At 38.9% G+C, this 18,935-nt stretch overlaps 1 protein-coding gene across 1 annotated transcript in view; it reads left to right on the top strand.

Moving 5' to 3' along the window:
* Window positions 1-18,935, top strand: part of eif2ak3 (eukaryotic translation initiation factor 2-alpha kinase 3) — a 31,626-nt gene that overhangs the window by 9,633 nt on the left and 3,058 nt on the right. The window contains exons 2-14 of the mRNA XM_067421361.1: window positions 1,188-1,317; window positions 11,797-11,991; window positions 12,138-12,268; window positions 12,475-12,769; window positions 12,878-13,043; window positions 13,583-13,723; window positions 13,815-13,937; window positions 14,031-14,257; window positions 14,372-14,484; window positions 16,619-16,741; window positions 16,839-16,988; window positions 18,001-18,688; window positions 18,779-18,935. The exon at window positions 18,779-18,935 is cut by the window's right edge and continues 17 nt beyond it. Coding sequence (XP_067277462.1) covers window positions 1,188-1,317; window positions 11,797-11,991; window positions 12,138-12,268; window positions 12,475-12,769; window positions 12,878-13,043; window positions 13,583-13,723; window positions 13,815-13,937; window positions 14,031-14,257; window positions 14,372-14,484; window positions 16,619-16,741; window positions 16,839-16,988; window positions 18,001-18,688; window positions 18,779-18,935 — 2,639 coding nt within the window. The remainder of the gene's footprint in view (window positions 1-1,187; window positions 1,318-11,796; window positions 11,992-12,137; window positions 12,269-12,474; window positions 12,770-12,877; window positions 13,044-13,582; window positions 13,724-13,814; window positions 13,938-14,030; window positions 14,258-14,371; window positions 14,485-16,618; window positions 16,742-16,838; window positions 16,989-18,000; window positions 18,689-18,778) is intronic.

Here is an 18,935-nt window from a genome sequence, read left to right as displayed (position 1 = left end):
CTCTACAAAACTGAATTAGTGTCAGGGAAACTGTTGAATTGTCATTTTAATTTTACTATTTCTCAAACGTTTCCCCCTCTGTTTTAGTCCCTTGTTCTCCTTTTTATTTTTCCTAAGGGTTAACAGCCTGTGGAATACACTTACTCTTTGATCTCATCCAGAAAATAGGATTTGTTATATTTCTCTCTCTCTCTCTCTCTCTCTCTCTCTCTCTCTCTCTCTCTCTCTCTCTCTCTCTCTCTCTCTCTCTCTCTCTCTCTCTCTCTCTCTCTCTCTCTCTCTCTCTCTCTCTCTCTCTCTCTCTCTCTCTCTCTCTCTCTCTCTCTCTCTCTCTCTCTCTCTCTCTCTCTCTCTCTCTCTCTCTCTCTCTCTCTCTCTCTCTCTCTCTCTCTCTCTCTTTATTTTTATTTTTCTCTTTTCCTCAATCACTCTTTTGGCTGGGCGGGACCGGTGTAGTGTCCTCATTCATTCTCACAATGCCCACTGCTTAGCAACAACCAATCAGCCCTCATTTTTTTGGAGGGGCCCTCCAGCCAATCAGGAGTGCTGTGCTGTAGCATTTTCTGCTCTTCAATCCTATTGGAGAACGAGAACAAACGGCGTTGGCCCAGAGCACTGGGATGAGCAGAACTGAAGTGCCCTTTAATTCTGTCCTCATCGGTGTTGATGTCTAGGGATGTGTTAACTCTCTTAGACTTGATCAAAGCGACTCTGTCATTCTTAGCCTTGCTCCTTACACTTGCGCCTGTCCATTAAAAAGTTCCCTGGCACTTTAGCCTTGAATTGTCCTGTGTTGGCTTCAGTTTTTGTTAAGCTTTTATCACATAGTAGATTATAAAAAAAAATCTTGGTGATGGTTTGACACGTAGACATTAAGAACGATTCATTAATCCTTGTATTAAATCCAAGACTATGAACCAAATCATCTTTTTATACCAATGCATTTTTTAAGGATCCCCCTCCCCCCCAGTATCATATAAAATGTTTGTTTGAATTTTTCTTTTCTTTTTTTTCCCCTCATCATTAAATTGTGTATATTTTGCTGTTATGTTGGCCATATTGGCCATTGCTGTTAAAATATTGCCAGCGATTTTAAAGGAACTTCATCTCTACCTCAAGTGCAAACTTGAAGGCGAAGGCAGTATAGAGTGTGATGTGTGAACCTGTGGGTATTTTGTGCTTGACAGGGCTCTGGTGATCATTAGCACACTGGATGGAAGAATCGCAGCTCTGGATCCTTTGAACCAGGGACGCAAGCAGTGGGACCTGGACGTGGGCTCAGGCTGTCTAGTGTCCTCTAGCCTCAGCAAACCAGAGGTATTGCACACAGTTTCTCACAGCCTTTAACTCTTTCCCCATCATTCTTGACACAACGCTTCTCTGCCCCCATGTTGTTTACATAATCTTGCATCAAGCCCTAGAAAATGTCTATACAATTTGTCCCCCATTGAGTTTCCTTAAAAACATATTGCTCCTAGGCTGTTGATCTGATCTTCACTAAGATGATCTGCACAGCAGCTAGTAACTGTGCTGGCAAAAAGTTATCAAAAGAATTTTGATTCATAGAAGCATTGTAAAGATGCAAGTTATTTAATTGTTTATCTGCTGAACACGTTGTCCAAGCTTAACAAAACTTGACACGCATAGACAAGAGGACATTCTAAGGAATTTCCACCAAATATAGGGCGCTACAACTAAAAACCATTATGACTCCGTAACTGTATGATCTATGTAGAGTTCTTATTGGGTATTAAAAAGTCTTACCCCCGGATCCACTGACAAAGCTTAAGTCTAGTCCCAGATTAAAATGCATGTTTGAGTTGTTTTAACTGAAAGCAACGTGCACTGACATATTTAAAAAAAAAATCTACTTTGCATTTCAGGACCCAACATTAACTCTTTTCTGAAAACAAGTGAAAGAGAATTTTACCAGACAAGTTAACTTTAGTGATTAAAAAATAACTAGCGAAGTATCGAAATACAACAATTTTATTAGCTACATTTAGTGTAAGCTGTTTTTATTTATAACGTATGATATAGTTAATTAACATAACATGACCAAGAGTCTTGTTTTGCTGAATATCATAATTGTAAATGTTACATAATAGTATAATTCAATATATTTTATATAGTTTGCATTTAATAGTAAGTTACTGACATTTGACAAAAATGCCACTCGCATTTATTTTCACCAACGAAAATAGTTCTAAAGTAAACAACTGTCATCACAGTTTGTTAGATGATTTTCTCACCCTCCAGTCATCCTAGGTGTGTATGACATTCTTCTTTCAAACTAATCCAGTTGGAGTTATTTTTAAAAAGTCCTGGCTAATCCAAGCTTTATATGGCAGCGAATTGTTGCATCGCTTTTAAAGTCCAGAACAGTGCAGTTCAACATGCTTACATTTGTTAAAATGTCTGATGACATTGCACACCAGTTTTTGATGCACTACATTATTAACCCCCGAAGCCATGTGGAGCAGTTATATGACGGATAGATGCACTTTTATGGACTTCAAAAATGGTGCAAAAATTCACTGGCATTATAAAGCTTAGAAGAGCCAGTAGTTTTAAAATATAACTCTGATTTTATTTGTCTGAAAGAAGAAGGTCATATACACCTACGACTGCTTGAGGTTGAGTAAATCATGGGCTAATTTTTCTTTTTGGGTGAACTAACACGTTAAAGGGGTGTTAAAACACAATTTCACTTTTCTAGCTTTAGCTAGTGTGTAATGTTGCTGTTTGAGCACAAACAACATGTGCAAAGTTACAACACTCAAAGTTTAAAGCGACGGGAGATATTTGCTTTTAAAGAAGTCAATTTCTAAGGCACAGCTGTCAACATTGAACATTGAAAGTAAGGGAGATTTCCCGGAATCCATCCCTAAAATAAGGGATTTTTTATTACACGATTCTTACCCATAAAAAATAAAAAGCACTAATCATAGCAGTCTAAAGAGTTTATAACTACACAATATATTATAGAATGACAGACCAATGGATATGTTAAGTTCTTTATGAACATAGTAAACATTACTTTTGTAATCAGCATCAATAACTAAAGAAACTGTAAGTCATTCAGAGAAGTATTATTGACATACAAGAGTTGCCTTGGTCTGCCATTGTCTGCTGATGTTTGTTTACTGTACTAATATTTACCAGTAAAGAGTATAGGCTATAGCTACTTAAATAATTGAATTCATAAAAACAACCATGTTGTTGTGTGTTGGTGTTGTGTATTTTCTGGTAATCAAATGAAGACATATAATATTAATTTATACTTAATGAAACTTGAAACTGAGTTTTATAATGTTAAAATTAAAACATGGAGGAAAAATTGATACTTAAAAAAACTAGGTTTTGATAGTTTAGAATTATTGCACTAGTGTATTATTTTTTCACTGAAAAGTCTTTAACTCTACTGTACAACAGTGATATATTCCTCAAGTAAAACCAAACTTTTATTTTGACGGGTTGCCGTGAATACCTTTTGAGTTTCTGTGTTTGACATGACGGTAGTTTTTCTCGAATGAAACGGTAAAATGCTGATGAAGTCTCTCAGAGTGGCTCTGGAGATGACGGATATGTGTTTATGTCCTTGTGTGAAATGGAAACGCACGTGTCATACGCAATTCTATGTTTGTGTGAGGTAAACTGCGGGTCAGCGCCATTCATTCACACATGCACACCCAGGACACTCAGGATTCGTAGCCTAAATATTCTTTTTGCTAACTACTAACACTAGTCTTTATCACCAGATGCGTTGTTAACACAATCAGAGCGTAAAAATATGGGATACTTCACAGGAAAATGCTAAAACGGGAAGACAGCGGGAAAAGAGCCAAAATATGTGAGAAACCCAGAAAAAATGGGAGGGTTGACAGCTATGTTCTAAGGACTACAGCAAACGGTCGTTTGGGAACTACAGCCCTTTCCTCCAGACTCGCTGATATCAGCAGTTACAATATTTACATTAACACCTCCTCCGAGAATATTAAATAAGGGGAGCGAGGCCATTTTTTATTGCTGTGGAGAAGAGTAGCATAGACAGTAAAAGAAATGGACAGAGTGTTCCCATAGACTTCAACGGCGGAAAATTAAGTCAGTTAGAAGCACTCACTTCCTGATGGCTGAGCGAACTGCACAGGCTCAGACTGAGCTTGACGACGTAGATGTGACGTAAGCAACCTGTCAGACTGTTGGGAGTCTTCTAGTAGTTGTGGAAAGGGAAATCTGAATCACGTTGTTTAAATGTTTTGTCCCGTTGCTTTTGGCTCACTATGGGCTATAGTGGGCTTCTCCCCATTCTTCTCTCTTGACTTTATCGGACTTTGTCTCCACATCCCCTCAACTGTCTCATAGACAGTAAAAGATTGTTTCTGAGCGTCTCCTCCTGTCTATACGGTAATTTCTCTACTGTGCAACAGTCACATTGGTTATGACTCAATCGTTAGCCTATTTTTACAAAAAACGCTTCTATGGGACGATAGTGTAATATACAAGGTAATGGAGCCTTTTATGCATTGTCGTGCTTCTTTATAAATAAACAATGGACAAATGGAGTCTTTAAACGCCTCAGATGTAAAGTTATTATCTGTCAAAGTGACTCAAAAATGAATGGGAGTCAATGGGATGCTAACAGCAGGTGATGGCTTGGTTAGCAATGTCCGCCCCTATGGGTGGAATGCTTTCCTAGTGCTAGATTACCCCCTGGAAGGGTAGGCTGGAGTGTGCTAGTTATTTAGCAAATTACAACACCGCTGGGCCAGCTGACCAATCTGAGCTCATTGCGTATTTTTGAGGGACTGGAAACTATCAGACCGTTTTTGCAAGAAGTGAAAAAAGTAAAAAGTGTAAGCGCTGTGTACAATAAAGGTAAAATGTATGAAAAATAATGACATTTTTAAAAAACGAAGCATGAACATGTTACAGTGCACCCCACAAACACAATCAAGCCTTCAAAAGAATGTGTTTTACCACCCCTTTAAAGGAAGTGTAAGATTGTGGCCAAAACTGGTACTGCAATCACTTTTAAATTACTGTCGAGGTGTATCCCCTCTCCCCCTCCCCCTCTGACTCGAGGTTGCCAGATAGGCTGCAGGATCCGCAGGAACGTTTGTAGCTGCAGATCTTGCAACCCGCATGCAGAAACACTACTGACTTTGTGATTGGTAGATAGGTGAAGGGTGGAGCTTCAGGCCAAAACACAACATTCAACATCAGTTGAGGGCTGCAACAACAACTTTTAAATGACAATATCCTGGCCGAACTACTGTTGTCAGTGATTTCTTAATGTCTAGTGACATATCAGGGCCATTTTATTATTAAATGAAATACATTTCTTACAAACGTTCCTTTAATGATTTAATAAATGACTCAATGTCTTGCATATAAAGCAGGTAATTTGCTGCCACCTATCGGTTGTTTATTTTCTTAAAAGTATGCATTTTTTCCCGTATATTCAAACATGTATTTAAAACATTAATCTCATAACGTTAGGCTATTTATTGCAAATAATTAATTTAATTTAAATTAATTTTTCAGTATACATTTTCATTTGATGATTTGTAATAGCCCTATAGTGTCTTATTATAATAACTGAATTTATTGATCAAATGTAAGAATTTGACATGAAAGATGATGCATATATTTGATAAGGTTATCAAATGTAAGGCCCTTATCTCAGCAGCACCTGAAATGAATACATGTCTTCAAATACACTTTTTACTGTTGTGGTATAATGAAACAAATTTGTTAAACTGCAAGCATGAGGTTAGAAGGCAACACGTATAGAAATAATTTATATAAATTAGGGCCCTAAAGCCGGGTACACACCGTGCGATTTTGGCCATGATTTGACCGTCTGAGACAAATTTTGATTCCTCTGATCCTAGACTAAAATCTGAAGTTTGATCATTAGTTTGAATCCCGCGTGTATGCAGCTCACTGTCACTGAACGCTTCATTGATTGATGATATAAAACTCAGGATGAATTTCCTTGCGTGTGTCCGTGTCTGACATTAATGACAACTTAGATCTTACAGTGTGACATGGCTTACAGAGGGGTCAATAGTCCTTTATGAATGTTGCTTGTTAGACTCTACTATTATAAATTACTGTGTGCACTGGGCTTAAGATAAATGCTTCAGATAAATGAGGTTTGGAGCTGCAAATCATATCTTCACATTCAATTGAAAATGCCCTCTATCATCGTATGACATGATACATGTACATTTCCATCATACACATGGCTAATTAGTGCTAGGACCCTGATGAATGCCATTTGCAGCTAAGCTGTATTTTTTATGTTTTAAGCATAAAACATTTTGACCAATTTCACAAATAACCAGACTTCATATTTTATGTTATTTTGCATCTCCAGTAAATGTATGTCGATTTCAAGAATCTTTAGACGGATGCATTAGAAAACAAGACAAAAGGAATAAGAGGAAGAATATCACTTTTGTGCAAGCCTTGAAGTCTTATATTTACCTTTATAAAACCTGCAGAAACCCAGTCGGTTAGAAGCATTAAACGCTTTCTTGTAGTATTTCGCATGGTGATGCAACATGAAGGTTTTTTGCCCAAACATGCAAACTGCACATTATTTTTGTTGTTCCTAAGAGTGTGTGTGTGTGTGTGTGAGTGTATGTGGGCAAAAGCGATGTTTGTTTGAACCTCTTTACCCCAGAAGAGAATGAGACATGGCCCAAAGGAAATTGGACCTGAAACAAGTTACACACACACACACACACACAGGTGCGCACACACGCACATACATCACAGACTTGTACTCACTAGAGACTGAAGACTAGCCTGGAGGAAGAGCGTTTGGCAGCGATGCACTTATGCGCCTTTGCGCATGCACACATTTACACAAACACACTGAGAAAACATTAGCGCTGCACTAACAGGCTTCTTGGGACATCTTCTAATTAGATTTTTGTATATTGTTAAACATTAGTTTGATGCATGCTAATAATTTGCAGTGTTTAAGGATGCCATGTTTTGTTTTTTTACTTTTTACTTAGTGTGTGTTTGAGTGATTTTGTGTTGACCCCCTGTATGGTTTGGCGGTAACCTGAAATGCCTGGCTGCTGTGGGAGCAGTCTCTCCATTGGCTAGAATCTTCCTCTCCCCTCCCCTTTTACCTCTAGGTGCATAGCAACCAGGCATTCTGATTGGCTCATGTGGTGCCTTGCAAGGCATTTTGCACGGTGATTAGAGCAGTCTGCCCCTTTTTGATTGGCCCTCGCCATGGCGCCAGTAGAAAGCAGTCACCTATAGCATGCCTCATGCATGCCTCAACAGTAGGAGAGAGGCCAGAAGTAAACAGCATTGTCTGCAGAAACACGCTGTCACAACACGAGGGGGAGGTGTGATGGAGAGTTAGAAAGAGAAGGATGAGAGGAATGAGGAAAAGAGAGATGGGGGGTGTAGAAGGATGCCTCTGACAGTGTGGTGTGAGTCATGCTGAGAGGATTGAAGAATGAGGTAATGCCTTATGTGTGGAATGATGTCATCCCTAAGAATGCTGCCCCCCCCCAACAAACAGATACACCCCCCTTTCATCTATTAATCTTTAGAGTGAACAGTTGTAATTAATGCGCTTTAATCTAATGAGCCGAAAAGCTGGTATTTCTGCACACTATTCAGTGCACAACACCTTTTGTTTTGTTTAATTGCAGCACTAAAGGGAATCATTTAATGTGACTCACAGAATAATTGTATTGACACGCTGTCGGGCTTGTGCTGTAGTAGACAAACCTAAGTTTATAGAACCTCATGTCCAAGTCACATTTCATTGCATTGTGGAATTTGTTCATGAACATTAAGAAAACTGTCCCACTAAATTCCCACTATTGAAATGTTTAGCTCTTCAGTTTTGTATTTCTTATTCTCATTACTGCAGTTCAGCTTCATTTTTTATTTATAATAAATATGTATTGGGATAAAATAAGTATAAGTTATTGCCAGTGCACAATAAACACTGTTCAAATAAAGTATTCATTTCCCCATTGTACCACAGGACTGTTAAATGCTTGCTTCCAGTTGTTTGACGAACGTTTTGGGGTGTGCGATTTATTTTTCAAGAAGCAGAATTAGCATTTTCCTACAGACATTTCAAATGGATTTTTAGAACAAAGGTGTTTGAATTGTCTGCCCACCCGATCTCATGAGAAAATGTAATTATTTTACTAGTTGGTGATTTTTTTTATTTTTTATGAATTTGTACGATTTGATTTGTACATTTAAAAAAGAAAGAAAAAAAAAGTAACCCTCAGTGGGGCGTAAGCAGATTTTACGAAAACCAGTTAATGATTTGTTAGAATGCATATTAAGTCACCACCAATTGGCCAAAATGTAATAATACACTGTAAAAAAAAAAACAGTAAATATAATGTACTGGTAATTTTCTGCCAGTACATTATCCAGTAATTTTACGGAAATTTCCGTTGAGCCTTAAAACGCAAACTAATGCAATGTGTAAATCAAAATACAGGTAAAACACCTGTAAAAAAAATAAAAAATACTAAAAATTATTTCATATTTATACAGTACATTGTACCCTATTTTTCATTTTAGTTTAAGTAATGTTAACCAAAGACCTTTTTTTTTTTGGGTGGTTGTTTTTCTTGATTAGCTTGTCATCTGGAGACCTAAGTGTGTTTATTTGATTTTAAACTATGTGATTTTTGTGCTGGGAGGAGTGTGAAATATGTTGTGTTTGTGTATGAGTATGCTTGTGTGGGAGGCCGAGAGATTACCGTTAAACAGGGAGGAGAGAGGGGATTGCGCCTAGCTTGATTTAATGCTATGTGTCAGACTCAGTGGAGCGCTATCATCTGTGGGAGGTCATTGAGTACAGAGGGATATCCTGCCTACATAGACGCACTTCATACTCAAACCTGCTGTGATCCCTTAAGACAAGGGCCAGACTGCCTTTGGCTAAGTCTCTCAAATTGAATGTGTCAAACAAGATTCCAGTAGTCTTCGCCTACAGCTGAACTGAGTATTTAATTCATGTTGGGCTGCTACAGAGTTGGATATAATGTTTTCCCTGCCCCTACTTTCCCTACTCATTAATGGGATCTTAACAGCAGAGTTGACCAGATGTTTGCTGGTTGAAAATGATGGCAAGATATTCATTGCTTAATTTAAAGGAAAATGAGTTTATTGGGCAGTCTTTTCCTCTGCCATATTTCTCAAATCCCAATCCTGGGTAATGTACATTCAAATATGGTATGGCAAGTTTCACGTCACGTCAGTGATTTGTTAAATGGCCATTGGTTTTTGTGTGCCATCACCAATCATTAAGCTGCTTTGATACCCAGATTTGAGAACTAAAGAGGCCGATTTTCAGTCAATTGCAGAATTGTCTGTTTTGTGTAAACTAACCATTGTTACACTGCAGGTTAAATGAACGCTGTATAGGAAATTGGCCTAGACTGTTGTTGTTTCTCTTTTTTTTTATATTTGATTTAAAAAGGGTTTTTTGTTGCTACTACAGAAATGACAGATTCTTGGTTAAACTATTGATGCCCCCAAATTACTGCACATATGTTACAACTGTAGCCTTTGGGCCATTTTAAATGAATACATCAGCAGTCAACACCAAATGTGCCATGGAAGTGCAGACAAGAACTTGTTCAAGCCAAATTTTCTCCTTCAGAGAGAGCATTTTCAATACTGGCCTACCAACCAACATCCAGTGCATGAAAAACCGTACCATGTGTCCAAACGGAAGGGCTTTATCCTGAAGCTTTACATTTGTTTAAATACCACAGCACACTAAGCTACTGTAGAGGTTAAATTACACTCTTCATAAAAAGCAGCCAACCTTTTACATTTACAGCTTGTAGTTTAAAGGTTTAAAAGATGTATTTCCTTTCATGCAAGTCATAAAATCTCCTTGTTGTGTAATAAAAAGTCATTTAATTTCATGCTCTTCAAGGCTTTGGGAGCCATGGCTACACTGGAATACATATTATATACAAAAAAATATGTTCCTTCCTTCCCTAGAAAATGTTTACTAGTGTAGATGCCATTTAAACCCATCTTGTTTATTAAACGTCTGGTTGAGACAGTCAAAATCACAGAAGACACCAAACTATTAACCGTGGCAATAGTGTAGGCGTAAGGCACATGGCAGAAAGTTGACGCAAATCAAGCCGAGGTTTGAATCCGCCCTTTGCCGAACTCGCTCTACTCCCTTTTCCCATCACACATCAGATTGGAAACGCAATTATTTTCAATAAAAATAAAGAAAATATTAAAGACTGGCTGAACTAGAGATGGTAAAATGAGTAGGTCCGATATCATTGGTCTTAAAAAGTGGGTCTTGTCCCACCCACATACCATAGTTCAGACATCCATGATTATTTAAAATTACACTGAATATAAAGTAATATTTAATAATAAAATATAAAAATATGTAAAAAGGAAAAAATATCTAAGTTATTTTAAATACACTCTAAAAAATGCTGGGTTAAAAACAACCCAAGTTGGGTTGAAACTGCACCGACCCAACAATTGGGTTGTTTTAACCCAATGGTTGAGTTGTTTTAACCCAGTGGTTCGGTTAAATGTTGCTTAAGACAACCCAATTGCTGGGTAAGAACAACTCAACCATTGGGTTAAAACAACCCAATTGTTGGGTCGGTGCAGTTTCAACCCAACTTGGGTTGTTTTTAACCCAGCATTTTTTAGAGTGTAGGGTAAATTTGTTAAAAGTAAGTTTATTTTATCCAATGCAGTGCCATTGCCATTTTTATTTTATATTAATTATTACTCTATTAATCAAGACAAACTAATCTATTTTTGTACCTACATGCAAGTTTTTATATAGCTGTCATTTTGCGTAGCTGACACTAGATTTCCAGAAGTGCTCTGTTGCATCTAATGACATTAATGAAGTTCTGGACATCAGCTAGGATTAAATGCTTGCTCTTCTAATTGATTGGCTTTAATTGTTCATTGATTTAGGATGTGATTGGGCTGATGATGATTGAAGTCTCACCCAGCGTCAAGATCCTGTAGAGCTGGAGATCAGGGAAATAGATCACATGATGGATTAACTCAGTGTAGCACACTGATGAGTCATCATTGCAGCACACACACACACACACACCACACACACACTCTTTAAACCTCTTACCCTGCAAGCTCTTTACAAGCCCCACCCACCCAGACGTGATGGACAGATGAGCTAATCTCTTCATTTCTCAGCCAATCACAGTGACTGTTTTCATTTTCCAGGTGCTTGCTTTCTCATAGTTGTTCAGATTTCTATTGGTCCATACCAGGTATCAAGGTTAGATTAAACGCAACAGGAAGTTGATGATCTCATCCCCCCCTTCTGTGTGTCTGTTTGAGCTGAGATCACTTTTTGGATTAGGGTCAGTTACATTACCCTTATATAATGGCCTTTTCTCTTTACTGGTCTGCGTTCAATATACTTTTGCCCAATTGTCCATTTTTATCCTTTAAGGACATGAAGGATTGTGTAACTCTTCGGACAACAGTAGACAGAACGCCAAATGTTAATGGAATACAGCGTGATAATGCCACACACAGACTCAAAGCTGATTGGTCAGAGTCTCAGTGTAGTCTGTCCCCTTGTCTCTATCCATCATGGTCTGCTCGTTGTACCCAGAGTCCCAGACCCTGCTGTTGATTATCAGAAACGTGAGAAATATTTCCCAAAATGAAATCGTGTGCCACATCAGCTAATTAAGTACAACAATATGATCAAAAATAATAAAACTCTCATGACATCTTTCTGTTCCTCAGATTTTTGGAAACAAGATGTTCATTCCCTCTCTGGACGGAGCTCTGTTTCAGTGGAACAGGGACAGAGAGAGTATGGAGGCTGTTCCCTTCAGTGTCGAGTCTCTGCTGGACTCCTCGTTTCGCATCGGAGAGGACACTGTGCTTGTAGGGGGCAAGTCCCTCACCACGTATGGCCTTGGTGCATACAGCGGCAAGGTAACTCGAACATACGTTTTCTTTTTTTCCCCAGTTGTTTTTCAGAACAATAAATGATTGATGTGCTGTTGTGGCACTCTGCAAACTCTTTTATCATATTGTAGTATTGGTTGTCAGCTTTAACCTCCCTGTCTCTTCCTCTGTAGTTAAAGTATATTTGTTCAGCGGTGGGCTGCAGTCGGTGGGGGGACGAGGAAGGAGATCCAGAGGACGTACTGTTACTCCAGAGAACGCAGAAAACTGTCAGAGCTGTGAGGCCTCGCAACGGGTTTGAGAAGTAAGAAATGCCCGCAGGCTTTGGCTTCGCTCACGCTCTGTTGATCGCTTCATGTGACCTTGCTTTTGATCATACAAATGAAACGGAGGTAGAATAGATGCAGAGTATGCTGGATTGTATCATCCTTGCACAGCTTGGCAGCTTAATATTGAAAATATTGTCATCCTCTAAAATGCCAATAGTTTTCTGCTTTCTCTTTCTGTTAGATGGAACTTCAGCGTGGGAAACTTTGAGCTGAAATTTGTCCCTGAGATTCAGTCCACCCTCAACTTCCTGGAGGGGGAGGCATCCAATGGGGAGACGTGGCGAGAGGTCAGACGTGAAGCACAGCATGTCATCCAGGAGGAGACAGATGCACAAACCAAAAATCATGCTAATACGCATCCAAACTCGCACACTCAGGTAGAGGGCTTAGACCTGGTCATTAAGGTTTCTGTGCCGGACTGGAAAGTCATGGCCTTCAGCACCAAACCAGACGGACAGCTGATCTGGGAGCATCAGGTATCACAACTCAACCTATTAGGTTACTGTTCAGAGTTTTAGGTGAAACAAAAAAATCCACAATTCATCATTTTTCATGATTTCGTTCTTTCTCTCCTCTCTGTGAAGTTTTGCACACCCATTGCCTCTGCGTGGTTGGTAGGTGGGGGGAAGGTGACGCCCATTAGCCTGTTCGACGACACCTCGTATAACTCCCACACCGACACTGAGGCTCAGGAGGATGATGACATCATGGAGGAGGCCCGCGGGGCCACAGAGTCCAGCGTCTACCTGGGTAACATTCATGTTTATAAAACAAACGTCAAGTTTATGTGTAAGACCCTGTTTACATCTTTGTATTTTAAATGGGTTTTAAATAATTGTTGTGCTTTTAAAATGTTTGTTCATTAAAGAATCCTGAAATGAATATCATAGTTTCCATACAATTTTAAGCAGCGCAACTGTTGTCAACACTGATAATAAGAAATGTCTCTTAAGCACCAATTCAACATATTAGAATAATTTCTGAGGATCATGTGACACTGAAGAAGGAGTTGTGACTGCTGACAATTCAGCTTTGCCATCACAGAATAAATATATTCAAAGAGAAAACAGTTATTTGAAATGGCTATATTTCACAGTATTTCTGTTTTTATTGTATTATGTTTAAGTAAATGCTGTGCTTGGTGAGTATAAGAGACTGTAGTGTATGCTTTCACAAAATCTGGTCACAGGAGATGCATCTGTAAATACCAAGTGTAAACCACAATCTTTCTTGAGAAATGGAGACATGTAATGTTTAATCTAAAATGTGTTTTCTCTTTCCATTTAAAGGGATGTTTCAGGGCCAGCTGTACCTCCAGTCCTCTGTGAGAATCTCAGAGAAGTTTCCATCGAAGCCCAAAGCTCTAAACGGCTGGAACAGTGACACCGACATGATGCCACCACCTATAGTCAAATGGAAACCCCTCATCCGTGAGTATATTACACCAAATACGCACAAAAGTATGTATTAATGTTAAAGTCAATGTTACCTTGTCAATAACACTAGTGTCTTTTCGTCTAGACTCTCCTTCCCGAACTCCAGTCCTGGTGGGCTCTGAGGAGTTTGATAAATGTCTGAATAATGATAAATTCTCTCATGAGGAGTACAGTAATGGAGCTCTGTCAATACTGCAGTACCCGTATGGTAAGAACAACTGTCCCTTCAGGCCATTTGGACACTTGGTTTGTGGTTTAAGGGAACCTAAACTCATCACCCTCTTCTGTTTCCTAATTGTAGATAATGGATACTACTTTCCATACAGTCCTCGTTATCGTAACCGGCGTGATGAGACGGCAGTGAGTGTTCTGCTGAAGAAAGATGGAGAAGGGTCACATGTGAGAAGGAAAGACCCTGTGCTGCTTCTACCATGGTGGAAGGAGATTCTGGGTACCATCATCTTCTGCATCGCTGCCACCACCTACATCGTCCGCAAGTTCTTCCACCCGCCCACAACATACGTGCGGGTAAAGAAGAACTCTTCAACCTGTACAAAGATGCAAATTATCTTATGCTTATTATAGTGCCAAATTAATATTAAAAGTCATGCTTGTTGCACTTTTCTTAATTCATCTGTGCAGCAACGCAAGGAGTCTGAGACGCAGTGTCAAACCGACAACAAGTTTGAACTGGATGTTACAGAGCCCAAAGAAGTTGTCATCACAGAGACGCGTCCGTGTGAATATGTTTCTAGGTAACGGAGCATACACTTTGAATTTCATATTGATGTTGATATTGATTTAGGACTATTGTCAGTTTAACAGTGTTGGTGGGTTAATTATTTTTATTTTATTTATTTATTTATAGTTTTTTGAAATCTGAAAGCTCTCTGTACCTCGATTGACAGTCCACTTTGACGCTTCAAAAAGTGTAAAACCAAACCCATATGAATTGAGTGGGTTAGTCCAAATTTTCTGAAGACATGTTCACTTTATACAATGAACAAATTTAATTTAGGCTTTTATTCACATATAAACACTGATTAGCAAACAAACAGAAGCTCAACCATACTTGTGGGAGAACAAACCTCATTGGTTCTTGCAGGTCAAGCTTCTGTTTCTGACACCATATCTAATGTGTGTGTTGATAATCGTTTACATATTAAAATAAAAGACTAAATTGAATCTGTCCATCATATAAAGAGATCGAGTCTCTTCAGAAAATTTGGATTGAACAGCTCTATGCATATGGAATCATTTTACAGTCTCTTGATGAACTTTTTTGAAGCGATAAAGTTGTAGTTGCGTGTAGCTGTCAATGGAGAGACCGAAAGCTTTCAGATTAAAATATATTCTCTAATGTACCATGTGCAAACAAGTGGAATTTAAAAATATCTTCATTTGTGATTTGAACGAAAGTCTTACAGGTTTGTAATAACAAGAGGGTAAGTAAATGATGACAATTTTCATTTTTGGGCTTATCCACTGCCTAAAGTAATAAATGTTAAGAATCAATGCAACGCATCCAATAAAAGTTTTCGTTAATAAATATATGTGTGTACTGTGTATAATATTATGTGTATATAAATACACACACATTCATGTATATATTTAAGAAATATTAATATTGTATTTATATAACTTATATTGCGTATATATAAATATTTTATATATAAATGTACAAAAACAAACTAAAAGTTGCATATAATATAACACATTTAAAACGTATAACTCTAAACTCACACCATTGGTTGAGCAATAGCACTTTTCCACTGCATTGGTACAGTTGGGTACGGCTCACTTTTTAGTGCTTTTCCACGGCATGGTGCGGTTTGGTACGGCTCGTTTAAATGGTACCGCCTTGGTTGAGGTTCTAAGTGCACTGTTCCGATACTAAAAAGGGACGTGTAAACACTGCAGATAACTGATTGCTCAGAGAGAATCTTCACTACCATCACTACCATTATATGCTTTTGTGACAGTGATATATGAGACCCTAAACACATAGCTAAATACAAGATTAGTTTAGCCTTGTGTGCCACCGAGCAAATCAAGTGATGTTGTCATCTGCGCTTTGTTGTACGAGTGTCTACTCTCTTGTTTTAGCAGTATTTTGTTTTGCTCCCATCAGCCTTCTTTGAAACAAACATATTCGTCTTGTAGTTAGAAATATCCACATGCCGAGAAGTAGAGGCGGCACAATTGCAACGATCATTCTATAATCAGACCTGCTTTAAAGAGGTGCTAAGTGCAGTGGAAAACCAAAGCGAGCCGATCTGTGCCATGCCGTGCCAAACTGAGGCGTAGCACGCAGTGGAAAAGCAAAGTGAGCTACGCCAAGTTGTACCAAGCGTTAGCATGCAGTGGAAAAGCGCTACAAGTGTGCAGCTCCGTTAGGTTGTTTAAACGTGTTGCCCTTTCATTTGGTGTTCAGACTTTATCGTTAAATGATGATGTTACAAATGCCTCAGTCAGAGTTACAGTTGGAGTTCCCCTTTTTAAATAAGGAAACTCAAACCCATTTCTTAAAATAGATTACACTTGTTTGCACTTGTTGCATTAAAGACTTGCAGTTGCTGAATGTGGAATGCACAGATGGCATCGTGATCATATTTTACATTTAAATTCTCAGGGGTAAATGCACAGCTATTATGAATCAACTGCTCTTGCTGTGCAGCTTTTAAATGGCATTTTAAATGACTAATTACAATATGTAACACTCTTAGTTTTAGCGTTTTCATTTTGAGCTCATTTGAACACTGACACACATCTGTTTTATTGCACAACATAAAGTTGTCCTTTTTAAGTGGTGGTTTAGATCAGCAAAACATAAAGTCCAAATTAATTAATTAATAAATGAACTGATTTGGGTTTGTTTGTGCTTTTCAGATACTTGACAGACTTTGAGCCAGTTCAGTGTTTGGGACGCGGTGGATTTGGTGTCGTGTTTGAGGCGCGTAACAAGGTGGATGACTGTAACTACGCCATCAAGAGGATCCGTCTACCCAACAGGTATCAGTCAACACAAAACATTAACACGCCATAAAAACTTTGAGTTGGGATACAGGTGTCTGGATGTTTGTGTTTAATGCTGGGATTGTGATCGTAGGGAGTTGGCTCGTGAGAAGGTCATGCGAGAGGTAAAGGCTCTGGCTAAGCTGGAACACCAAGGCATCATCCGTTATTTTAACGCTTGGCAGGAGAGTCCGCCCCAGGGCTGGCAGGAGGACATGGACAAACGCTGGCTCAAAGACGCCAGGTGTGCAAAATGCTCTTGAACATAAATACACTTGTGATAAATGCAGGGTTGTTGCGGTCATGGGTAGCCAGAGAATTTATGATATGATTTCTTGACCTGTACATTTTTCTTTAAACTACTATAGTAAATATACATGTTATGCTTTGATCTAAAATGCCACATTATTATGAACATTTAGAGATATTGAAATGTCAATTGATTTTTCAAATTGGGATAAGTCAAAATACATCAAAATAGTGTAAATATTAAATAATTTGCATTAAATTTAGAAGAAAGTTGCGTAGTAGTTAATATATGTACATTGAGCCATAGTGCTCAGAAAATGTTGCAAGATTAATTTAAACTTGTTTCATTCATATGAGCACCTTCATATGTTTACAGTATTTTTAGTATTTTAATACATGTCTCTCTCTGTCTAGCTATGATCTATCTGTCTCTTTTCTGTCTGTCAGCCTGTCTTTCTAAGTTTTATTTTTCTAACCATCTATTATTTGTGTCTAACCATCCAACTATCTGTTCTTTTTCTGCTTGTCTAACTATGATCGATCTGTCTTTTTAAGTATTATTTGTTTATTTGACTATATGTATTTCTAATGGCACTGCCGTTCAAAAGTTTTTGATCTGTAATATGTTTAATGTTTTTAGAAATTATCTTATGCTCACCAAGGCTGCATTTATTTTATAAAAAAGATATAAAAAGATAAATGCTGTGAAATACCATAATATTAAAATGCAAAAAATTATTTAAAAATATTCAAATGTAATTTATTTATGTGATGCAAAGTTGAATTTTCAGCATCATTGCTCCAGTCTTCAGTGTGTTGAAAATATTTCACACAACTGTTTGCAACATTTAAAATAATCATAAATCTGTCTGTCTTATGTAAAAATGATCTCGCTGTCTGTCATTTTTATCTAATTTATTTCTGTATTTTCATTATAAATATAAATCAGGTGTATATTAGCAAAGCAGGGACATTAATGGAAATGATCTTGTTTTTTTTCCCCCTAGTACTGCTGACTGGCTGCTGAGCTCTCCTGACCACATGGAGGCGTTCTCAGTCAAGGTTCCGGTGGTCACCCCTTCTCCAGTGGACTCCTCATGCATGTGTGCGGCCGGTGGGGACACGAGTGTGTGCGTCGGTGATCAGGTGTGTGTAAAAGGCCTGGGACTGGACAGTATGATGTCAGAGCGTGACAGTCAGGCCGACCCAGACGCTGTCCTGGAGGTATCGGATTCCCCCCATTCTTTTGAGCTCTGCCCTCCCCGCACAGTTGCTCATGGTGACTGCACTTCTTCCTCCTTCGATATCGTCTTTGAGGACTCAGGCTGTGAACACCAGGACAATGACAGTGACCTCAGCGGAAGTACACCTGTGCCACCTGCGTGCCTTTCACAGTCTAGCTCCAAACCCCAGCGTAGTACATCAGCGGGACCACCCTCTAACTTGCCGTCTAGGCCCACCTCTCTGAGCCTGGCCCCCAGCACCCCCTTCCCTGCTGTGCGGCCCCCACTCACACCTAAGGTTTACTTGTACATTCAGATGCAGCTGTGCAGGAAGGAGAACCTGAAAGACTGGATGGCTCAGAGGTGTCTGCCTGAGCTCAGGGAGCACACTCAGTGTCTGGACATCTTCCTGCAGATCGCAGAAGCTGTGGATTTCCTGCATAGCAAAGGACTTATGCATAGAGATCTCAAGGTAGGTTGTCGAAAATGAAACGTGATTGCAGTGAGGGGTTTTCTAATGCAAACTTCTCTATAATTTCCCTTATTTCTCTTTCTTTTTTAGCCATCTAATATCTTCTTCACAATGGATGACGTGGTGAAGGTGGGAGACTTTGGACTGGTCACTGCTATGGATCAGGAGGAAGACGAGGAGGAGCTGAGTACCCTCACACCAATGCCAATCTATGCCCGTCACACTGGCCAAGTGGGCACCAAACTGT

The sequence above is a fragment of the Pseudorasbora parva genome, chromosome 17, assembly GCF_024679245.1.
Source record: "Pseudorasbora parva isolate DD20220531a chromosome 17, ASM2467924v1, whole genome shotgun sequence".
Lineage (NCBI taxonomy): Eukaryota > Metazoa > Chordata > Actinopteri > Cypriniformes > Gobionidae > Pseudorasbora > Pseudorasbora parva.
Note: the sequence above shows the minus strand (reverse complement) of the source record. Positions and strands in the feature narration are given on the sequence as shown.